Genomic DNA, 24728 nt, shown 5'->3' with positions numbered 1-24728 from the left:
GATATAGCTCGGAGGTAGAATACTGGGTTCAATCCCCAGTATCTCTCACACACACACACCCTAATTTGTTTTCATTAGCTTTTCTCTGCTGTACAATAGCCTAGACGATAAGAGTAAATTGCCCCTCTGAACTGACCATTATTATCTTATTAAGACATTGTCCCAGTGAAAGCTTCAAGTCAGACCGTGATTTAAAACCCGACTCTGGAAGGTAGGCACTGTGACACGTGCCTGTACTCCCAGTACTTGAGGGTCAAAGCTAGGCCCCAGCAACTTAGCGAGACCCTGCTTCAAAAATAAAAAATAACCACACGTGGTGGAGCGTGCCCGCAATCCCAGCACTTGGAAAGCTGAGACAGGAGGATCGCAGGTTCAGAACAATGTTGAACGAGAACTAGGGGTAGCTGGGTATGGTGGGTGGCTCATGCTTGCAGTCCCAGTACTTGGAAGGCTGACGCAGGAAGATCACGTGACCCTATTGAAGCCAATGAACAGTAACTTAAGGAGACCCTATTTCAGTATAAAAAAAATAATGAGGGTTGGGGTGTATCTTGGAGGTAGAATGCCACTGGGTTAAATCCCCAGGAACTCCACCCATAATCCCAGTGCTGGGGAGACTGAGGTAGGAGGATCTCTTGAGCCCCCAGGAGCTTGAGACCAGCTTAGGCAGTGTAGGGAGACCAGGTCTCAAAAAAGATCACCCCGTAAATGAAAGCCCATTTGCAGATCAGATGTCGCCCCAGCAGGCGGGGCTGCGGTTAGCCAGACCATCCAGGACCTGTCGGGCGGATGCCCGTCAGTGCGTCACTGAAGGCGCACGGGGTGTGTCCCAGCCACTTCAAACAGGCAGGAGAGCACAGTGCATTTCGAACCTTTTATCCTGTGAATTATCAGTTCTTAGCCTTATCTGCCACGTGGTTCCTTCTGTGAGCTCAGGCTGTCCTCCAGGGAAATGCACACGGCCTGTGCACTCAAGACCGGAAATTCAGACCTTTTCTCTCCTTTTTCTTTTTTTCCTTTTTCTTATGGTATTGGGGGGTTGAACCCAGGGGTATTCTACCTCTGAGCTGTACCCTCCCCCAAAAAAAACCCTTTTTTTTTTCTTTTCTTTTTTTGAAACAGGGTCTCACTAAGTTGCAGAGGGCCTAAGTAGCTGAGTCCGACCATGAATCTGTGATCCTCCTGTCTCGGCCTCCCAAGTACTGGGATGACAAGCCTGCCCACCACACCCAACTGAGGACCCAGCATTTCATTCATGAACCCTAGCTCTTTGGAGTGACTCACACCCCGGATTCTGCTGGCTAGGCAGTTCAAAGTGTTCACCCTGTCATTTAATTGTTTCTCTTTTCTCTTTTGACTTTCCCAGACTCAGGCATTCTTCCCATTTGTCTTGAACTAGGTGATTAGTACTGGTAATTTCATAAACAAGTATCTGCATATAATCAGGTCTCCAGGGGGTAGGAATGAGATGCCCCTTCTCCTGGTGCTGCCCACATCTCCCTCTTCTCCAAGACCTTTGAGATGAAAGGGAGACAGGTGAAAGGAGCCACGGTGGAGAGGGCCATTCTGACCTGGGCCTGCTTGTGAAAGGACCAGCACCCTGCCTCGGCTCCTGCCCGCTGCCAGCTGGCCGTGTGGGCAAAGACAGCTGTCAACATCCTCATGAGCTCGGGCTCTGCCCATTAAGCATTGCCAGGGCAGGAGGTGTGTTTACCAAGTCACACACTGCAGCTTGTAACTTTAACAGCTAAGCTACATTTTTTTTTTTTTTTTTTTTTTTTTTTGCGGGTTTGGGGATGGACCTGCAAGCTACACCCCTGCCCTATTTTTTATTCTTTATTTTGAAACAGGGCCTCACTAAGCAGCTGAGGTTGTCCGCGAACTGCGGTCCTCTGGTCTCAGCCTCCCAAATGCTGGGGTTATAAGCGTGCACCACCACGCCTGGCTCAGCTAAGCTACATTCTTTTTTTTTTTTTTTTTTTTTTTTTTTTTGGTGGTACTGGGGTTCCTGGAAGCCCTTCTACCTCCGGGCTACACTCCCAAACCTATTTTTGCATTTTTATTTGGAAACAGGGTCTCCTAAGCCAGCGCGCGGGGCTAGCTTCGAACCTGCGCGATCCTCCTGTCTCAGCCTCCCAAGCGCGGGGATTACAAGCGTGCGCCACCACGCCCGGCTAAGCTACATTCTTAACACTAACAGATACACAGATACTTTCCTCCTTTGAACATTCGTTTTTGTTTTTGTTTTTTTTTTTTTTTTTGTATTAGAGGTTTAACTCAGAGGTGTTCTACCTCTGAGCTATACCCCCACCCCCCCCCTTTTTTTTTTAGTGGTACCAGGGTTCCTGGAAACCCTTCTATTTCCGGGCTACACTCCCAGACCTATTTGATCTCTTAAGCCAGAGCGGCTGGCTTCAAACTTGCACAATCCTCCTGTCTCCACCTCCCAATTGCGGGGATTACAAGCGTGCACCACCATGCCCAGCTTATTTTTTATTTTGAAGTAGGATCCCACTAAATTGCTGAGGCTGGCCTCAAAGCTGTGATCCTCCTGTCTCAGCCTCCAAGTACTAGGATTACAGGCACCCAGCTTCTGTTTTCTTTCACTAGTAGAAAAGATTAAATTAATTTAATAAAAGATATGTACTCTTCTGTTAGCTTTACAGTTTTTGAATTTACAGAAAATGGAATTAACAGAGCTACTAAGAAGTAATCAAGGCTGGGACGTAGCTCAGTTGTAAAGCACCTGCTTTGCAGGTGTGGTGTTCTGGGTTCCATCCCCAGTTCAGAGTTTAAAAAAGGAGTAATCAAAGCCTATGCTGTTTTTAACATAGAAAAGACAGTTATAAAAAGGACTTAGTGTCTACTTCACTTTGCAAAATATACCATTTGTATCAGCCTAAGATTTGTTTTCCCTCATAAGAAATAAACTCACAGATGTGGTAGGTGAGGAAGTGCTGGTGTGTTCTGTTTCCGTGAAATATGTTACGGTGTGGGAAACTATTCCCGGGGACCCCTGTTAGGATCCCCGACACAGTTTCCCTCAAACCACAACAAAACCCAAAACACAGAAAAACTGCGGGTTCTTGTCCTGAGCTAAGGATAAGTATACATAGCTCGGACACTTGCTGAAGATTTAAAGAAGTTTATTAAAAAGATAGAAATACAGAAGATAGTTACAGCCCCATGCAAATGGCATGGAGGAGGGGGTTCGAGCCAGTTCACCACCCAAAGATACAGCACGTGGACTTTTTATACCCATGACCTCCATCTTGTTTACGTAATTCTGATGTAGTAAACATCCCTGTAAGGTACCTCCCCCAGCAAGGTGTGGCGTGTGGCAAGGTGTCTCCTCAAAGGTCTGTCCCAGCTAGATTATTATGTAGATCTGTCTTTAGACAGAGGAAGCCCTTGCTCCCCTCTCCTGTGACTTGCTAATTACTTTTAGCTAAGTCAATCTAAGTTTCAGTAGCTGTTTGCTTCCTGACCCAAGCCAAGCCTTTCTCTCTCCAGGTCTGCCATTTTGACACAATTATTTCTGAAATATATCTATTAATAATCAGAGCTTTCTCAATTTTTCCTAAGCCATTCTCAATACTGATGCATATTCTAGTTTTAAAAAGGTTAATATGAGCCGGGCGTGGTGGTGCACGCTTGTAATCCCAGCACCTGGGAGGCTGAGACAGGAGGATCGCACAGGTTCGAAGCCAGCCTCAGCTACTTAGTGAGGCTCTCAGCAACTTAGTGAGACTCTGTTTCCAAATAAAATATAAAATGGGTCTGGAAGTATAGCCCAGAGGTAGAAAGCCCCTGGGTTCCACCCCCAGTACCATAAAAAAAAGGTTAATATGTGAGAAATTCGTTTCATTCTATATTATTGATGATTTCTCTGCAAGTGACTGGAACCTATAGATTGAGCCTCATTCTCATTGTGTTACACAATTTTGTTTCTCTGTCTGCTCCCCAGACATCTCTGCTTGACAGGCTTGTCCTTACCTCTAAGTCAGCTTTCCTAAACTTCGGGTTACGTTTCCTGGACTGATGCCATTTGTTCACAGTGACTGTGTTTCTGTTGGAAGCGCAGTTTTACTTCCCTTCTGAGACCTACTCAGCATCTTGGATCATCATTTCTCTCTAGTCACCGAAGGCTATAAATTATTTTCTTAACTCCTCCCAAATGCATTTATCCCTTTCTTTTTCGTTTGTTTTCGTGGTGCTGGGGATGGAACCCAGGGCCTCACTCAGGCTCGGCAAGTGCCCATCACTGAGCTGCGCCTAGTCCCAGAAGTGATCACGTCTCCTCCCGAACTTGTACTCAGTTGTTCTCCTTCGTCCAGCTACTTTTTACAATTGTGTGTGTGTGTGTGTGTGTGTGTGTGTACGTATATACAATTTGCTTCTTTAGCTCAGTGGAAGAGTGCTTGCCTAATGTGCAAGGCCCTGGATTCCACCCTCAGTACCCCCTCCTCATCCAAAAAAAAAAATCCTTGAAGGTTCATGTACTGTTTCACCATTCCACACTTGAGGAAACAGCTCAGAGAGCTCCCGTACTTTCATATGGAGACAGGGCTGGTGATTTGGGGAGTTGAGACTCTAACTCCAAAGCCTTGCTGTCAGACTGCCTACTGCTGGAGGAGGGAGGCAGGTGGCCTCCCAAGACCAAGATGAGAATGGTCCTTTGTGTTAGGTTGAAAATAGAGTTAGGGGGTTTTGGAGGGAGGTAAAAACACCAACCGGGTTATCAGAGACCACTGTTTTATTTGGACCCGGCACCCTCTGGAGAGTCAGCTGGCCATGGGGAAGGGACCGACGGGCCACGCCTCTGGAGAGTTGCGCATAGTCCCGATTGGCCAGCTGAGTCACGTGGTGGATCGGAGCACCGATCTTTTATAGGCATGCTGATTCTTTAATGACATCCGGAGTCTCGCGATGTTTGGAGTCTCAAGGCACTTGGAGTCTCGCGATATCTCCGCTTCTGGCTTCCGCTTCGAGATCACATAGGGGAGGGACCCAACTTATCACTATCTACTACACTATTTTATTTCATCTCATTTTGAAATACGTGACAAATAAAACAGAAGGAAATTTATTAATGGGCTAATGATATTTTTAGCGGCAGAGCGCTTGCCTAACATGGGCAAGGCCCTGATTCCATCCACAACACTCTCAAAATGAAATAAAAATTAGACCATTGGGCCAGAGATGTGTCTCAGTAGTAGAGCCCTGGCCAGTCATGCACAAGACCCAGGGTAGAACACCCCTGGTTTCAGTCCCCAATACCACAAAAATGAATAAATAAAAACTGGAGCTTTCCTAGAACAGCAGCGATCCCCAGCAAGTGCCACTTACCCTGTACTTACTGCCTCTTCTTTCTAGATTGAGTGATGCTTTGCGACAGTCCCCCAAGTCTGAAGTTTTCCATGCCTGAGGAGCCCAGGATTTACTAAGAGATGGAGGAGCCTCAGGAAAATGACGTGACCTCAATGGGCCTGGACAAAGATGCCCCCCTCCAAAGCACCCACCCGCAGATTTCTGTGAGCGAGTTTTCTTGCCACTGCTGTTATGAAATCCTGGTGAACCCCACCACCCTGAACTGTGGGCACAGCTTCTGCCGGCACTGCCTGGCTTTGTGGTGGGCGTCTTCAAAGAAGACGGAGTGTCCAGAGTGCAGAGAGAAGTGGGAAGGCTTCCCCAAAGTCAACATTCTCCTCAGGTAACGCTGGGTCATGCTGGGAGCTGTCCTCCTCGGCGCTTGCTCCTGATCTGCAGCGGGCCACGGAGCTCAGATCAGAAAACCCAGACTCCCTGGCTTGCGGTGACCACTCTGAAGGCATGAAATCAGCTGTTAGCAGATCATTGCCTATAACCTGATTTTGTCTTTATGTTTATTTTATTTTATTTTTTTTTTTTTTGGTACTGGGGATTGAACCCAGAGGCTTTCTACCTCCAAGCTACACCCCCAGCCCGACTACTGCTTCTTTACTTGGAAACGGGGTCTCGCCAGGCTGCTGAGAGCCTTGCTACATTGCCAAGGCTGGCTTTGAACCTCTGATTTTCTTCTCAGCCTCCCAAGTACTGGGATTACAAGTGTGCGCCACCACGCCCGGCTGTAACCTTATTTTTTGTGGTGATGTTCTTTATTCAAAACACCCTAGCTCCACTAGACAAAATGGCAAAACTTTGCAGTTATGAATAACTGATGCGGATTTTCATAATCCTTAAGCTCTGAGCCCATTAGCACATTCATAGTTTCTCCTAGCCAGGCAAGGTGGCGCACACTTGTAATCCCAGCATTCGGGAGGCTGAGACTGGAAGATCATCGTTCACGGACAGCCTCAGGTACTACTGAGTGAGGTCCTTTGCAACTCAGTGAGACCTTGTTTCAAAATAAAGAATAAAAAAATAGGCCTGGGGCATAGCTTGGAGGTAGAATGCCCCTGGGTTCCAACCCCAGTACTGCCACACCCAAAAAAAACCCAGTTTCTCCTGCACAGGCAGCGACTATGCCCTTCACACAGCCGCTTCTTTTCTCCTTCCCGTGGTCATGAAGTCCCTGTGAGCCTCGGAGGGTTTAGTCCTCTCCCCTGTTCTGTTGCTTTAGCAGTGTGTCTTCTTGATATCAGAGTAACAGAACTTTCCACGGAACCATTAAACCAACATCTTTTGCACAGGGATTTATTTGCTTTGTTCCTGTCTGTCAATTTTTCTTTACCTGAAGGTTAGTCTTAACTGGAATGAGGGTTCACTGGTTTTGTATTATTAAAAATAAAAAGAGCCGGGCGTGGTGGCGCACGCTTGTAATCCCCACGCTTGTGAGGCGGAGACAGGAGGATCACGCAGGTTCAAAGTCAGCCTCTCTGGCTTAAGAGACCTTGTTTCCAAATAAAAATAAAAACATAAAGTAGGTCTGGGAGTGTAGCCCGGAGGTAGAATGGCTTCCAGGAACCCCAGTACCACAAAAAAAAAAAAAATGAAAAAATTAATTAAATAAAAAGAGCCGGGCGTGGTGGCACACGCTTGTAATCCCCACGCTTGGGAGGCAGAGACAGGAGGATCGCGCAGGTTCGAAGCCAGCCGCGTGCACTGGCTTAGGAGACCCTGTTTCAAAATAAAATAAAAAAAAATTTTTAAATAGGTCTGGGAGTGTAGCCCGGAGGTAGAAGGGCTTCCAGGAACCCCAGTACCACCAAAAAAAAAAAAAAAAAAAAAATTTAACAAATTAAATAAAAAGAGCTCTCCTGGCCGAGTATGGTGGCACTGCCTGTAATCCCAGTACTTGGGAGGCTGAGACAGGAAGATCACAGGTTCAAGGACAGCTTCATCAACAAAGCAAGATTCTCAGCCACCTAGTGAGACCCCGGCTCAAAACAAAAACTACAAAGGGCTGGGGTGTAGCACAGAGGCAGAATGCCCCTGGGTTTGATTCCGAGGACCACAATAAATAAATATACAACTAAATAAATAAAATGTGTCCACCTTGACACACAGTGATCCAGTAGATTCATTTCTAAAACTATATAGTACTCCACTGTAAGAAGATACCATATTTCATTTAGGTATTCCCTAAGAATTATGGACATTTAGATTCTTTTTTGTTTTTATATTTTGTAGTACTGAGGATTAAACCCAGGGGTATTCCCAGCCCCTTTTTATTTCATTTCTTTATTGTGGCACTAGGGATTGACCCTAGGGGCATTCTACCTCCAAGCTACACCCCAGCCCTACTTTATTTTTATTTTGAAACAGGGTCTGGCAGGGTTAAAATGGGAATCTCACTCTTTGCTGAGGCTGTCCTTAAACCTGCAATCCTCCTGTCTCAGCCTCCTAAGCACTGGTATTACAGGAGTGTGCCATTTTATATATATATATAGAGAGAGAGAACCCAGGGGCATTCTATCTCCAAGCTACATCCCCATCCCTATTTTTTTTTAATTATTATTATTTATTTTGAAACAGGGTCTCACTGAGTTACAAAGGGCCTCACTAAGTAGCTGAGGCTGTCCTCAAACTTCGATCCTCCTGTCTCAGCCTCCCAAATGCTGGGATTACAAGCGTGCGCCACCACGCCCAGCTTATATTTTTATTTAGAGATGAGGTCTTGCTGAGCTGCCCCAGCCATCTCCACACTTGCAGTCGTCCCACCTCATCCTCCCAAGGCTGTGGGATTGCAGGTGTGCAGCTCCTTGCCTAGCAGTGACTGCTAACTTTTGGCTCTACCAGCAAGTCTATGGCAGGTGTTCTTGTCCATTCCCGGCACCCGTATACTGTCAAATGTCGCCTATCAGTTTTACTTTGGCCTCCAAACATGTTTAGTCCAACACGCGTCTTGTGACTTTCTCCCTTCTCCGCAGGGATGCCATCGAGAAGTTATTTCCTGATGCCATTCAAGGGAGAATTGAGGACATTCAGCAGAATAACAACATAGTGCAGTCGCTGGCGGCCTTTCAGAAGTACGGGAGCGACCAGGTCCAGCTAGCCCCCAGCGCAGGCCCGGGCCGGGGCAACCAGCCGCGAGGAGGGGGCTTCTTCTCTGGAGTGCTCACGGCTCTGACTAGCGTGGCAGTAAGCGTCTCCCCTTCTCTGTGCTCGCACCACCCGTTTCCTCCGAAGTCAGAGCTGTTGATCTCCCCTCATGGTTGTCGGTGAGGCTGTGTGTGACTCTGCATCGACTCCTGCTGGGCTGCTGTCTGCAGGAATGTGGATTGCCCAAGCAGACCACCTAGTAGACACCGCCCAATAAGTATCGGCTCCATCCCATCCCGTCCAGTCACCACTCGCGCCCCGGGTGGCGCTGCTCTTCCGGTGTGCGGGGGGCAGAAGGGTGGCGGGGCTGGAAGTCGAGACCAGGTCTGGCTGGATGAGACCACTTCTTCCAGCACAGAGCCTTTTTTTGGTGGTGGTGGTACTGGGGATGGAACTCAAGGACATTCTACCTCTGAGCTATACTCCCAGCCCTTTTTCCTTTTTATTTTGAAACAAGGTCTCATTACATTTCTGAGGCTCTTCTCAAACCTGTGATCCTCCTGTCCCAGCCTCCCAAGTACTGGGATTACAGGTGTGCGTCGCCACACGCGGCTTTCAGAGACTGTCTATAAGTCCTGCATGACCCAAATGTTTTTCCAGGAGAAAAAACCTATGAGTGAGCTTCCTCCCTGGGATCCAGGGTGCATCTGCTTCCAGGCAGTTTCCAGTGACCCTGCTCCAGTCTGTTCTCCCCACTTGGCAGTGAACAGAGAGATGAGCCCAAGGATAGTTGTGCACCTAGTTCTCATGGCAGGAGCGCTGCCCTGCTCCTCTGAGCAGGCCCGGCGCCCTTCCCTTCAGGCTCGGCCTAGCCCGCACCCGGGAGCTCAGAATCTCTCCCCTCGCCACTGCTGAGGTCCTGTCCTTTCCCAGGTGGTCCTGCTCGTGTACCACTGGAGCAGCAGGGAATCGGAACACGACCTCCTGGTCCACAAGGCCGTGGACAAATGGACGGCCGAAGAAGTCGTCCTCTGGCTGGAGCAGCTGGGCTCATGGACCTCTCTCTACAGAGACAAGTTTCTATCTGAAAGAGTGAACGGGAGGTGAGCAGTGAACCTTCGACCATCGTGGGCAGTTATGTAACACTGCACTGAGATGGAACGCACCTGCCAGGGTGTCCATCTGTGCAAAGTGCACAGCTGGTGTTCTGTGATGCCGAGGGCGGAACCCAGGCATTCTACCTCCCAGCTACATCCCCAGCTATTTCTTATCTTTTTATTTTGTAACAGAGTCTCACTAAGCTGTGGAGGACATCATTAAGTAGCTGAGGCTGGCTGCGAACCTACGATCCTCCTGCCTGTCTCAGCCTCCCAAGTACTGGGATTACAAGTGTGCGCCACCATGCCCGGCTACAGTCGATGGGGGTTTTTGTTTTTTGTGGGTTTGGGGATGGAACCCAGGGGCATTTGACCTCTGAGCTACACCCCAGCCCTATTTTTTATTCTTTTTTTTGAAACAGGGTCTCGCTTGAGTTGCAAAGGGCCTCACTATGTAGCTGAGACTGTCTGCAAACTGTGATCCTCCTGTCTCAGCCTCCTGAATGCTGGGATTACAAGCAGGCGCCACCACGCCCGGCTACAATTGAAGTTTTTAATGTATTCACAGATAGGTGAAACCATCACCACAGTCTGAATTTAAAACATCGTTCTAATCCCCAAAAGGAAGTTCTTACCCTTTACTAGTCAGTCTTTTATTTCTCCTGCCCTCAGTCCTTGGCAGACACCATTTGAAGTTCTGACTCTGAAAATGGAGTTGCACCTGGGCACGGTGGCGCGTGTCTGTCATCTCAGTGCTTTGAAGGCTGAGACAGAAGGAACACAACTTAGTGAGACCCTGATTGAAAATTAAAAGTGGGGAATCCGGGCGTGGTGGCACACGCTTGTAATCCCCGTGCTTGGGAGGCTTAGACAGGAGGATCGCACAGGTTCGAAGCCAGCCTCAGCTACTTAGTGAGGCTCTCAGCAACTTAGTGAGACCCTGTTTCCAAATAAAAATATAAAATAGGTCTGGAAGTATAGCTCAGAGTTAGAAGGCCCTTGGGTTCCATCCTCAGTACCACAAAAAAAAAAAAAAATCATTATCCTGAAATAAATGTTCTTCTTAAAATTTTGAGACTAGGGATTACTATATTACCCAGATGGACCTCAAACTTGCCATCTTTCTGCCTCAGCCTCCTAAATAGCTGAGATTATAAACAAGTACCACCGTGCAAGGTGGCTCATGTCTGTAATCTCAGTACTTGGGAGGCTGAGACAGGAGGGTAGCAAGTTCAAAACCAGCCTCAGCAACTTAGGGAGGCCCTGTTTTCATATAAAAAATAAAATACAGCTAGCAGTGTAACTCAGAGGTAGAATGCCTGTGGATTCAATCCCGAATATCCAATAAATAAATAAATAAATAAATAAATAAATAAATAACCATGCCTGGCTAAAACAAACAGCCATTCTTACCATCCTAATATGTTATCGAGGAGGAGTCGTCGTCGTCGTCGTCGTCGTCGTCTTCTTCTTCTTCTTCTTCTTCTTCTTCTTCTTCTTTTTCTTCTTCTTCTTCTTCTTCTTTTTTTTTGGTGGTTCTGGGCTACACTCCCAGACCTGTTTTTTTATATTTTCATTTGAAAACAGGGTCTCTTAAGCCAGCACGGCTGGCTTCAAACCTGCGCAATCCTCCTGTCTCCGCCTCCCAAGCACGGGGATTACAAGCGTGTGTCACCATGCCTGACTATGTGTGTGTGTGTATTGTGTGTGTGTGTGTGTGTGTGTGTGTGTGTGTGTGTGTGTGTGTTACTGAGGGTAGCACCCAGGGGCTTTTCTACCTCTGGGCTATACTCCCAGACCTATTTTATATTTTATTTGGAAACAGGGTCTCACTAAGTTGCTGAGAGCCTCACTCAATAGCTGAGGCTGACTTCGAACCTATGCGATCCTCCCGTCTCAGCCTCCCAAGCGCTGGGATTACAAGTGTGTGCCAGCACCCCCAGCTTACTTATATATTTTTTAAATCAAATAATAGATGAGAATCCAAGTCTGTAAGTGAAGGGTCCAAGGCCTAGAGACAGAGCAGACCCCGGTGTGCTTGGGGTCTGTCCTTCTCCGCCCGCTCTCTGGTGCCACTCACCCCACAGAACTATTAAGTGGCCCAGTGGTTTATAAAAGTGTTTCCAGGTAGTGAGTGGCAGGTAGCAAGCGTTGCACTATATGGTATTACTAGTGCTGCTTTATGTATTTAGCGCCTCACCTTCCCCCTCGGTAGTGTTTGCACTGATGAGGTGGAGGTCAGTATGCAAGGCTTACTTCCACTGTGTAATCTCAGAAGACCTCTCCTGCCCCACCCTTCCACAGATTGCTTCTAACTCTGACAGAGGAAGAATTTTCAAGGACACCGTTCACCATAGAAAACAGCAGCCACAGAAGAGCCATCCTTGGGGAGCTGGAGCGCATCAAAGCACTAGGTGTGAAGCCCCCCCAAAATCTCTGGGAGTATAAGGTGAACTCTTCATTTTTTTAACTGATAAAGTAGAGAACAACGTAGGCATCTGCACGCCCGCTGCTTAACTTACGGACACGTCCCTGTCACAGCTGAAGCCCTTCAGTGACACGCCTTTAAACAGTACTCACTGCGTTCCTACGCCAGAGTCTCTGAGGGTGACACTGACAGTTAAACAAAAGAGTCCTCCTCCTGAATGCCGTTAAGAGACCACTCCCCAGTGCAGTGCCGTCTCGAAATCACTAGGTACAATTTTTCTCCTTATCTGATGAGAAGCAGGCAAGAGTTGGCTTGTTTCGGTCCAGCCTTCACACATCTTTCTTGCCCTCGTACTTGCCATGACCTGGCTGCACACATTCCAGGCTTTATTTCCGAGACCTGTGTTGCAGCTGTGTGTGGCGGTGCACGCCTGTAATCCCAGTACTTGGGAGGCTGAGACAGGAGGATCGCAGGTGGAGGCCAGCATGCAGTGACTTAGTAAAACTGTTCCAAAAAAAATTTCTTTTTAAAGGAATGGGGATGTAGCTCGGAGGTAGATTGGCCCCTGAGTCTAGTCCCCAGTGCCAAAACAATAAAAATTAAGTTAAAAAATAGAAGCAGCCAGGAAAGGTGGTGCACACTTGTAATCCCAGTACCTGGGAATCTGAGACAAACGGATTACAGGTTCATAGCCAGCCTCAGCTACTTAGTGAGGCCCTCTACAACTTAGTGAGAAAAAAACTACCCAGGGGCATTTTACCTCTGAACGACCCCCCCATCTTTTTTCTTTAATTTTACTTTATTTTATTTATTATGTGTGGTGTGTGTGTGAGAGAGACAGACAGACAGATGGACACACTGGGGATTGAACCCAGGGGCACTCTACCTTCAAGCTATACCGCTAGCCCTTTTTTTGTTTTGTTTTATTTTAAACGAGGTCTCTCTAGTTTGCTGAAAGTCTCACTGAGTTGCTGAACCTGTCTTCAAACCTGCCATCCTCCTGTCTCAGCCTCCCAAGCGTTTGTGTTATTGTGTTATTCTAGGCGTCCACCACCACACCCAGCTTAATTTTTTTTTTAAGTTTTTGAGTCTGGCTAAGAACCTGCCATCCTCCTGTCTCCGCCTCCCCGTGAGCCAAGCCTAGGAGCTAGCTCCTCACCCCTCCCCAGCTACGGATGGAGCCTTGGCCCCGCGGAGGATGCTTGCTGTGGGATGGAGCGCGGGCGGGAAGCTGGCCACATGGTTATAACACCTGCTGTGCCTGCCTTGTCCTCACAGGCTGTGAACCCAGGCAGGTCCCTGTTCCTGCTCTATGCCCTCAAGAGCTCCCCGCGACTGGGTCTGCTGTACCTGTACCTGTTTGACTACACAGACACCTTCCTGCCCTTCATCCACACCATCTGCCCGCTGCAAGACAGCGGGTCAGGGGAGGACCTGGTGGCCCAGCTTCTGGTGAGTCTGCAGAGTGCCTGCCTTGGGCTGTTCTATGGTGGCAGAGCAAACAGTAGCAAACCGTAGCCAGCCTCAGGGAGTGTTGCTGATAAGGCAAGGCCATCCCCACTCCCGAAGCCCATTTGGATTTCTGACGCTTTGTATTTAAAATACTTTTTTTTTTTTTTTTCATTTTCTTTAGCTGTGTGTGGTGGTGCATACTTATAATCCCAGTACTTAGAGAAAACTAAGAAAGGAAGATCACAGGTTCGTGGCCAGCCTCAGCACATTAGTGAGGCCCTGTTTCAAAATAAAATAATAAAATAGGGCTGGGGTATAGCTTAGAGGAGGAGTGGCCCTGGGTTTCATCCCTAGTACCATAAAAACCTTCTTTTTTTTTTTTTTTTTTTTTTTTGGTGGTACTGGGGATGGAACCCAGGGGCTTTCTACCTCCAGCCTATACTCGCAGACCTAATTTATATTTTATTTGGAAACAGAGCCTCACTACATAGCTGAGGCTGGTCGTGAACCGTGGTCCTGCTGTCTCAGCCTCCTGAGTACTGGGATTACAAGAGCGCACCACCATGCCCAGCTTAAATACTTCTTTTTAAAAAAAATCTTTGCCGGCTGGACATGGCGCACGCTTGTAATCCCAGTACCTGGGAGGCTGAGACAAGAGGATTTTGGTCCACGGCCAGCCTCAGCTACTTAGTAAGGCCCTTTACAACTCAATGAGACCCTGTTTCCAAATAAAGAATTTTTAAAAAATAGGGCTTGGGGTGTAGCTCAGAGGTAGAAATCCCCTTAGTTCCATCTCTAGTACTGCAAAAAAAAAAAAAAAACCAAAAATCTTTGCCAAGCTGGGCTTGGTGGTGTACACTTATAATCCCAGTGCTTGGGAGGCTGAGACCGGAGGATGACAGGTTTGCGGCCAGCCTCAGCTACTTAGTGAGGCACTCTGCAACTTAGACCCTGTTTAAAAATAAAGAATAAAAAATAGGGCTGAGGTATAGCCCAGAGGTAGAATGCCCCTGGGTTCAATCCCCAGTACCACAAAAATAAAGTAAAATTAAATTTAAAAATCTTTGCTAAGTAGGTGTAGTGGTGCACACCTGTAATCCCAGTACGTGGGAGATTGAGACAGGAGGATCACAGGTTCAAGAACAGCCTCAGCAAGGCTCTCAGCAATCTAGTAAGACCCTGTTTCAAATGAAAGGACTGGGCATTGTGGCCCATACTTAAAATCCCAGCATTTGGGAGGCTGAGACAGGAGGATCGCAGTTCGAGGGCAGCCTCGGCTAGTTAGTGAGGCCCTTTGCAACTCAACGAGACCCTGTTTCAAAATAAAGAATAAAGGGCAAGGTTTGGTGGTGTACACTTGTAATCACAGCATTTGGGAGGCTGAGACAGGAGGATTGCGGTTTGAGGCCAGCCTCAGGTACTACTTAGTGAGGCCCTTTGCAACTCAGAATAAAAAATAGGGCTTAGGGTGTAGCTCAGAGATAGAATGCCCCTGGGTTCCACCCCCATACTGCAAAAGAATAGAATAGAATAAAGAATTAGAAGGCAGGCTGGGGATGTAGCTCGGAGGTAGAATGCCCCTGGGTTCCATCACTGGTACCACACACACACACAAAAAAAAATGAATAAAAATAAAAGGGCTGGGGGGGGTATAGCTTAGATGTAGAACACCCCTGGTTTCAATCCAAAATAAATAAATAAATAAAACCACACACCTGTTTTCCCAATACTTGGGAGTCGGGAGACCAAGACCAGAGGAGTTCCAGGTTCAAGGCCAGCCTCAGCAACATGACCAGACTTTCAGCAACCTAGCAAGACCCTATTACAAAACCAAGAAGTGCAAGGGATAGGAATATGGTTCAGAGTAGAATGCCTCTGGATTTAATCCTGGCGCCATAAGAAAAAAGAAACATTGATTTTGCTCTAAAAGAAGGCAGCATAGGTCTAGATCCCCCCGGCACTAGATGTTAAAGGCCTTCCAGTTTGATAATCCTTCTCTTACCAGGGTCTCCAAAGGGGGATTTTGACCCTTCCCCAGGCAGGACTCCTGTCTGTCCCGATGGCCTCAGAGCGCCGCACCGTCGCCTCCCATCTTGCTGAGCACGGGCCTTTGGGGCTGGCCACCCACCACCCTCCTGGGCGCGTCTTCCTCCCCTCTACCTGTGGCTTTCTGAAGAACCGTCGGAGGGCTTTCACTGGGGTGCTTTCTCTGTCTAGTTGGTCATTTGAGAGTAAAGTCCTTTGCTTTTCTACCCTCAGGCTGCACTTTCTCAGCTGTCTCTATTTAAAAGTGTCGCATAGGATGGCCGTGGTGGTGCACACCTGCAATCCCAGTCCTTGGGAGGCTGAGACAGGAGGATCACAGGTTTGTGGGCAGTCTTAGCAACTCAGTGAAGCCTAATGTCAAAATTAAAAAAAGGAATATAGGGCTGACAGTGTAGCTCAGAGGTAGAAAGCCCCTGGATTTAATCCTCAATACAAAAAAAAAATATATATATATATATATATATAAATAAATAAATAAATTTTACTGAAATTGTCACATAGAATCCACACCCATAATTTTTGTTTCTTTTATGGTGCTGAGGTTGAACCCTGGGACACTCCACCATTGAGATACACCCCACTCCCATCCCTTTTTTCTTTTCTTTTTTTTTGGTGGTACTAGGGGTGGAACCTAGAGGCTTTCTACCTCCGGGCGATACTCCCAGACCTATTTTATACTTTATTTGGAAACAGGGTCTCAGTAAGTAGCCGAGGCTGGCTTTGAACCTGTGCGATCCTCCTGTCTCAGCCTCCCAAGCGCAGGGATTACAAGCGTGCGCCACCCCGCCTGGCTTCTCCCAGCCCTTTTTATTTCCTGTTTTGAGGCGCGGTCTTGCTGAGCAGCCCGGGCTGGCCTCTTCCCTGTGACCCGCTGTGTCAGCCTCCCGAGTGCTGGGGTTGCCGGCCCAGCCTGTCCGTGTATGTTCTAACCACTGTCAAGCTCGCTGAGTGCAGTCTTTGGTGTCACAGCCGACCCCGTGAATCGCGGCCTGATGTGTTCTTCCCAGGATCTGAGAGAGCCGACCTGGAGGCAGTGGCGGGAGTTCCTGCTCAAGTACTCCTTCCTTCCTTACCAGCTGATGGCGGAGTTTGCCTGGGACTGGCTGGAGATCCATTACTGGACGTCGCGCTTCCTCATCTTCAACGCCGTTTTGCTCTCCGTTCTGGAGTTATTCTCGTTCTGGAGGATCTGGTCAAGAAGTGAGCTGAAGTGAGTGTGCGTTGCTTTGTTCTGTTTTGCAGTACTTGGTATGGCGCCCAGGGGCTTTCGCCCTCCGAGCTCCGCCCCCAGCCCTATTGTTTGTTCTTTATTTGGAAACCAGGTCTCACTGAGTTGCAGAGGGCCTCGCTAAGTAGCTGAGGCTGTCCACGAACCGCGGTCCTCCGGTCTCAGCCTCCCGAATGCTGGCAGTATAAGTGTGTGTCACCACGCCCGGCTTAGTGAGTGTGTTTTTATGTGGGAGAAGGCTGGTGCAGCAGGGGCCAGGAAAGAAATACCAAGCAGAGGAAGACCCCCTGCAAAGTACTTCTCCTACTTCAAAAGGGAAAATTAATCTTTCCTCTAGCCAGACTCTTCAGATTCTGGTGTGAGAAGTGCTGCTGACCTGTGAGTTTCCTGTCCTACGTAACAGTAAACCACCTTGCGTTAGTCACCTTTCCATTGCTACAACAAAGTACTGAGAGAGAAAAACAACTTAAAGGAAGAAAGTTTATTTTGCTTCCTGGTTTCAGTCTAGAGCTGCCTGGCTCCATTGCTTTTAGGCCCGTGGCAGAGGAAGCTCAGCTCACCCCAGCCAGGAAGCCGAGAGAGGGTGGAAGGGGCCAGGGACAAAACTAGTCCCCAAGGACTACTCCCTTCCGTAGGTCCTGACCTACAGCTTTCACCGCCTCCCGGTGGTCACTTGAAGTATGACTCCATGGGCAGATTGACCCATAGATGAGGTCAGGGCCCTCACGGTCCAGTCGCTGCCCAAAGTTCTGCTTCTGGGCCTTGCTGTGCTGGGGACCAAGCCTACCACACCTGAGCCTCCGGAGGCGTCCAGGTCCAAGCCTAGCACCTGTAATTCCTTGGGTAGGAACTCATGAACCCAGGGCATTCTACCTCCAGCCCTTTTATTTTTTATTTTGAAACAGTCTTGCTGAATCGCTGAGGCTGGCTTCAAACCTGCAATCCTCCTATCTCAGCCTCCCAAGTAGTGGGTTACAGGCGTGCCGCCAGCCTGGCCTACACGAAGGATCTTGGATAAGCAAGTGAGAAGAGGACGCGGGTGGGAAACAGCGGCGGTGGAGGTGGAGATCCATGGGGACTCTGTCGGCGTGCGCTCTAGCCCGCTCTGCACTGGGACGATCAGGTCTCTGATTAGAGTAGAAGCAAGAGTCTGTGAGCCAGGTCTCTTGGTTGCAGAGGTAGCCATCAACCCAGCTGGCCCTGGGGTGGCCAGCATGTCAGGCCGAGGCCGAGTGCCGTGGTCAGGCCGACACGCCCTCTTGCGGTGCTGTTCTCTCCATCGAACGATCCCGCAGCTCTGCTCGGGTGGGGGCCCTGGCTGCTCCGGGCTGTGGTCTGACAGGTTAGAGCCTCGGTGTCGGGGGAGTGGAAGAGCCTCTTTCCCATGGCACTCGCAGCCGGGCCCAAGGGCTCACCTGCCTCTGCTCCGGTTGGCCCGGCCTGGGTCACACGCCTGCCCAGCCCAGCCCCACTCAGGCCGCGTGGGAAGAACAGGGAGGGACTGCGGACCTCCGCATAGAACGTGCTTAGCATGCACGAGGCCCTGGGCACACGCCCAGCATGCCCGCTTTCCAAAAAAAGAACTGAGGAGGGAGGCATCCCCGCAAAAAAACTCAGACGCTGCCAGGCACATTGGCACACACACCTGTAATCCCAATCACGAGAGGCTGAGAGGAGGATTGCAGGTTGAGGGCTAGCAGCCGCGATAGCTTAACATGACCCTGTTTCAAAATACAAAAGTAAACTAGGACTGGGGGCATGTAGCTCTGAGGCAAAGCACCCCTGGTTCAATCCCCAGTGTTGCAAAAAAGTAAAAATCTCAGAAGATGTTTCCAGAGGGGGAGAAGCGGGTGGCCACTGGGCAGCTAGAAGTAACACATCTACCACATCCCTCCACCCTGATGCCCCGTGACTGCAGGGCTCCCGGCCTCACCCAGCGCCTGGCAGGGCTCTCCCGCATGCATTTCAATTCAGCAGGTCATTTATTCATGCCCTGCTGTACCCTGACTCTCTGCAGGGCACTGCAGATCTTTTGGTAAAGAATAGTCTGAGCTGAGCCAGGTGTGGTGGCGCTTGCAATCCCAGTACTTGGGAGGCTGAGACAGGGGGATCCCAGGTTTGTAGCCAGCCTCAGCTACTTAGTGAGGCCCTCTGCAACTTAGTGAGACCCTGTTTCAAAATAAAGAATAAAAAAATCAGGCTGGGGGTGTAGCTTGGAGATAGAATGCCCCTGGGTTCCATCCCCAGTATTGCAAAAAGAAAGAAAGAAAGAAAGAGAGAGAAAGAAAGGAAAGAAAAGAAAGAAAGAAAGACGTAAAAGTGAGCCAGGCCTAAAAGCACAAGCCTGTTATCTCAGCACTTGGGAGGCCAAGATCAGCCTTGCAAGACTCCGTTTCAAAACAAAAATTTAAAAAAGGATTGAGGTGTATCTCAGAGGTAGAATGCCTCTGGATCCCATCCCCAGTACCACAAAAATAAAAAAAGGCGGGCAGGCATAAAAGTTGGCCGGCGATGCAGCAGGTAAGGTCGGGACCACTGTGGGCGGGGACCAGGCCGTGGTGCCCAGGAAGCGCGCCGTGCTGCGTCTTGGGAGCCGAGGATGGGTTGGTCAGGCATGTCACCGGCTCTGGGGACAGACAGGTCTTTGCCACATAGGCCGGTGGAGTCGCAAGACACAGTGGAGGGAGAGAAACCCAGGGTTTGACCCTTGTGCATCCAAACCTGCCCTCAACCACATCTCTTTTCAGGACCGTGCCCCAGAGAATGTGGAGACATTTTTGGAAAGTGTCAACGCAGGGGCTTTTTGTGGCCATGTTCTGGCCCCTCATTCCCCAGTTCGTATGCAACTGCTTGTTCTACTGGGCCCTGTACTTCAACCCAATCATCAACATCGACCTTGTGGTCAAGGAAGTCCGGCGGCTGGAAACCCAGGTGTTGTGACCGCCCTGCCTAGGCTCTGGGCGACGCTTCAGGTCTCCTTGACCCTGGGCTTGGATGCTCCGGAGGGGCGGGGAGGCGAACTTCTGTGTCCTACCCCTGGTAGACAAGGTGCTGCTTTGAACATCAAAGGTTTCCAAGCACGCCAGGCACAATGGCCCACACCTGTCATCCCAGCCTTGGGAGGCTGAGACAGGAGGATCTCAGGTTTGAGGACAGCCTCGCAATGTAGGGAAGCTTTCAGCAACCTAGTGAGATCCTGTTCCCAAAGAAAAAGTTAAAAGGACTGGGAGTGTAGCTTGGAGGTAGAATGCCTATGGGCTCAAGCCCCGGTACCACAAAAAAGGGTAGGGGGCTTCAGCCAGGTCCTTGTTCCCTCCGCCCTGGCATACTGGTGGCCGGCTGGCATCGTGCAGCAGCCCCTTCTTTGCAGGAACTTGGGAGCCATGGCCGCAGAGGACGCTGGGTGACATCAGAGCCACCGCACGGGCAGTCGCCCTCACGCTAACCTCAGGTGCAGACAGGCTCCCTGAGCCCGAGACCAAACTCCTGAGGGCAGGCCCGCCGTGGAAGTCGGGCTTAGCACTACAGGGATGAGATCGTCATAGGCACAGATAGTTATCCTCTAAAAAATATAGAGGGAAACCCAGAGTTCAGGGGATGATTCCGTCCTGATGGGTACATGCCGGATTCAGAGTGAGCCTCCATGAGGATTCACGTGGGAGCCCAGTGCGGTGGTGCGCGCCCGTCATCCCAGTACTCGGGAGGCTGAGACAGGAGGGCCACGGGCCTGTGGCCAGCCTCAGCAACACTGGCCCTCTGCAACGTAGTGAGACCCTGTTTCCAAATAAAACATAAAATAGGGTTGGGGATGTAATTCAGAGGTAGAATGTCCCTGGGTTTAATCCCCGGTACTGCAAAAATAAAAGGAGTCAACGTGTTATTAGAACGATGTCGAGCTTCTCTTTGTAGTCATTGGACATCTGGTCCCTTCCTCGAGCGGGGCCAAGGACAGCAGGTGGCTCACGGAGCGCGATTCCTGTCTGGCCGGGCTGCGTCAGGCCACGTAACAGCATTGTCTGGTTTTAAGAATTCAACCTGTTAAGTCCAGGACAGGCTCTTTGTTCAAGGAAGCATTTTCTAAATTGACCTCACACCATATAATGTATAACCTGCATTGTGTGTTCTGGTACGTACACTGCAGGCATCATTACACCAAGGGCCGTCATCGTAAATAGGGAGCAGATGAAGGGTGGCCCCGTTCCCCCGGTGTGAAAACACCACGTGTGTGAAAACACCACGTGTGACTCGGGACCTTGGCCTGACCGCCCTGAGAGATACACTTGAGTCCAGAGCCCGTCTTTGCGACTCCACGCACCGTTCATTAACTGACCTTTTGTACCGTTGAGTGAAGGTTTCACTCGGACTTTGCATCTTAAAGTTTGGAGAAATTACTTGAAATAAAAATAAAGATTTTTATACAGATAAAGCCTCTGTATAGGGAAAAACTGATTGTTTGCAAAACACAAAAATATCCACATTGTCTGATATAATCTGTGAGTCCCACTGAAGTCCCCAGGGTGATAAGGACATTGATCCAAGGGGAAAAAGAGGTTCTTACAATCAGGCCTAGGGCTGTCTGGCTTTGGCTGTTTCCCAGTCAGGGCTCCCTGGGTCTGAGGACACAGCGGTGTGGTGCATCCCTGGTCTCGGGGCTGTGGCATTACTGGGATTCTTTTCCCAGTCAAGAGGTGGGGGTGGCGGCAGACGTCACTGAACTGGCACTGGCTGGCATGGAGCATCTGGGCCCGAGTCAGACCACAGGTTGTCAGAGTCCCAGGCCTGTTCTCACACCCTGCTTCGAAGCTGAGTCATACTTAGGTCTGTTCTGGGAGCAGGGCACCTGCTCCATCGCACCAGGAGAGACAGGCGGCTCAGACCAAGGGCCTGGCTGCCTCTCACCTCCCTCAGACCCTGCTACCAATCCAAGTAGGCCTGGATGGATCAAAAGGGGCGTCCATAGCCGGGCATGGTGGTGCACACTTGTAATCCCAGTCTTAGGAGACTGAGACAGAGGGATTGCAAGTTTGAGGCCAGTCCCAGCAGTTTAGCAAGGCCTCAGCAAATTAATAAGACCCTGATTTAAAATAAAACAGGAACCAGGCCTGGTGACGCAAACTTGTAATCCCAGTACTAGGGAGGCTGAGACAGGAAGATCACAGTTTCACAGCCAGCCTCAGCTACGTAGTGAGACCCTCCACTACCTAGTAAGACCATTTCAAAATAAATAAAAAATAGGACTGAAGGTGTAGCTCAGAGGTAGAATGTCCCTGGGTTCACTCCCCAGTACCAAAAAAATGGGGGGGTGGGGTTGTCCATGTAAAATATTTAGACTCTGTGATCAAAAATATCATTTCTCCAAATCCAGATGAAGAAATCATTTAAAAGGTTGGGAGGGGTATTTGTATACAAGCACCCTCATCACAGCAATTGATGAAAACAGGAAATACGTCCCATATCCAAAAGATGGTGCTCTATAAAACAGTATCCAGCCAGGTACGGTGACGCAGGCCTGCGAACCCAAGCTATCCAGGAGGCTGACGGGAGGACCAGTAGTTCAAGGCCAGCCTAGGCAACTAAACAGGACCCTGTCTCAAAAAATAAGCCAGGCACGGTGGCACATGTCTATAATCCCAGTACTTGGGAGGCTGAGACAGGAGGACAGCAGGTTTGCAGCCAGCCTCAGCAATTAAGTGAGGCCCTTCAAATCTTAGACTCTGTTTCAAAATAAAAATAGAAAAGGGCTGGGGTTGTGGATCAGAGTAGAATGCCCCTAGGTTCAATCAACAGTAATACACTACACCCCATTTCTATTTTTTTCTTTGGTAGTACTGGGGATTAAACCCAGGGACATTCTACCCTTAAGCTATACCCCCCAGCTCAATTTTTATCTTTTATTTATTGGTACATTATAGTCATGCATCTTGTGTGTGTGTGTGTGTGTGTGTGTGTGTGTGTGTGTGTGTGTTTCTACCTCCAAGCTACATCCCCAGCCCTATTTTTTATTCTTTATTTTGAAATCGGGTGTCAGAGTTGCAAAGGGCCTAAGAAGCTGAGGCTGTCCTTGAACCACGATCCTCTAGTCTCAGCCTCCCAAATGCTGGGATTACAAGCGTGCGCCACCACACCCGGCTTGTAGTCATGCATCTTAGTGGGGTACAGGATAGTAGAGGCCTATGTGCACACATCCCTCATTCAGCCCTTCCCCAGTTCCCGCCCCCTCCCTCCTCATGTTTGGCTTAGTGCTTGACTTTGATACTTTTGTGAATGTTCATCATGTACATTAGGGAACTTCCCTTCCCCCTCGCATCCCCCTCAGTTATCTTTTATTTTTTTTTCTTCTTCTTTTTTTTGGATGGAACCCAGGGGCATTTGACCTCCGGGCTACACCCCCTGCCCTATTTTTTATTCTTTATTTTGAAACCGGGTCTCACTGAGTTGCAGAGGGCCTCACTAAGTAGCTGAGGCTGTCCGCAAACCGCGATCCTCCAGGTCTCAGCCTCCCGAATGCTGGGATTACAAGCGTGTGCCACCACGCCCGGCTTTTTTTCTTCTTTTAAAACAGCGTCTCACTAAGTTGCAGAGCACCTCACTAAGTTTGTGAGGCTGGCCACGAACCTGCGGTGCTCCTGTCTCAGCCTCCCAAGTACTGGGATTTCAAGCGGTAACCCTTTTTTTGTGTATGTCTGTGGTTCTGTGAATTCAGTTCAGGGGCATTCTCCCTTAGAGCTACTCTCCCAGCCCCTATTTTATTTTTTTAGTTTGAAACAAGGTCTCACCAAGTTGTAGAGGGCCTCACTAAGTATCTGAGATTGGGTATGAATCTGTGATCCTACCGTCTCAGCCTCCCAAGTACTGGGATTATTTGTTTTTGTTTTTTGCAGTACTGGGATGGGACCCAGGGGCATTCTACCTCCAAGCTACACCCCAGACCTATTTTTATTTATTTATTTATTTTTTGATACACGGTGTCACCGAGTTGTAGAAGTCTCACTAAGTAACTGAGGTTGACCACGAACTGCGATTCCCCTGTCTCAGCCTCCCAAATGCTGGGATTACAAGGGTGCACCACCATGCCCGGCTTGTCAAGTACTGGGATTATAAGTGTGTACCACCACACCCTGCTTACCAAAAAAATTTTTTAAAAGAAGTATTTTATTTTTTGTTATACTGGGGATGGAACCCAAGGGTGTTCTTCCTCCAAGCCGCACCCCCAGCACTTTTTTATTTTTATTTTAAAACAAAGTCTCGCTAAGTTGCTGACAGCCTAAGTTGCTGAGGCTGGCTTTGAACCTGTCATTCTCCTCATCTCAGCCTCCCAACTAGTATTACAGGCATGCACCACCATGCCTGGCTAGGAATACTCTCTGTTAAGATGACAGCTATTAGACTTGGGCTTCACAAGGGTGGACATCCTGTGGCCATCTTGATCATTGCCATAACCCAGGGTCTACAACAGCCAAGCATGCAGCAATGGTTGGTTCATATTTGAAGAGTAGCTGTCTGCAGCAGGTTAGAGGACAAAGCCCGGCTGGGCATGATGGCACAAGCCTGTAATCCCAGCACTGGGGAGACTGAGACAGGAGGATCGCAGATCCCAGGCCAGCAGTGTGTGGTAACTTAGCGAGACCCCATTTCAAAATAAAAAGAACAAAAATAGGGCTGGAGATGTAGCTCAGAGGCAGAGTGCCCCTGAATTCGGGGATAGATAGAGAAAGCAAACAAGGTTTGCAGCTTTATCATTTAGGTTGAGTTAACCTCCTGCAGAAAACTGAAAGCTGAGCCGGGCGTGGTGGCACACACTTGTCATCCCAGCATCCGGGAGGCTGAGACCGGAGGATCGCGGTTCTCAGCCTCAGCTACCTTGCGAGGCCCTCCGCAACTTAGTGAGACCCTGTTTCAAAATAAAGAATAAAAAATAGGGCAGGAGGTATAGCTCAGAGGTCAGATGCCCCTGGATTTCATCCCCAGACCCACGAAAGGGAGGAAGGAAGGAAGGAAGGAAGGAAAGAAGGAA

The 24728-nt window shown here is 49.1% G+C and overlaps 1 protein-coding gene across 2 annotated transcripts; it reads left to right on the top strand.

Annotated features, from left to right (window-relative positions):
- Positions 1–5434: 5434 nt before the first annotated feature.
- On the top strand, positions 5435–19654 carry BFAR (bifunctional apoptosis regulator; the record flags this gene model as incomplete). 2 transcript variants are annotated; one of them, XM_080704320.1, is made up of 7 exons in its annotated part: positions 5435–5713; positions 8352–8562; positions 9397–9566; positions 11865–12009; positions 13267–13440; positions 16494–16696; positions 19462–19654. In XM_080704320.1, the coding sequence occupies exons 1-7, from the start codon at positions 5451–5453 to the stop codon at positions 19652–19654; spliced, it is 1359 nt and encodes a 452-aa protein (XP_080560446.1). In that variant the 5' UTR covers positions 5435–5450. The 2 variants fall into 2 exon arrangements, with proteins under 2 accessions (XP_080560446.1, XP_080560447.1); XM_080704321.1 differs by lacking the exons at positions 8352–8562; positions 9397–9566.
- Positions 19655–24728: the final 5074 nt, after the last annotated feature.

Source organism: Muscardinus avellanarius (assembly GCF_963383645.1).
Source record: "Muscardinus avellanarius genome assembly, chromosome: 10".
Lineage (NCBI taxonomy): Eukaryota > Metazoa > Chordata > Mammalia > Rodentia > Gliridae > Muscardinus > Muscardinus avellanarius.
The sequence above is the reverse complement of the archived record's forward strand: the minus strand, read 5'-3'. Positions and strand labels throughout refer to the sequence as shown.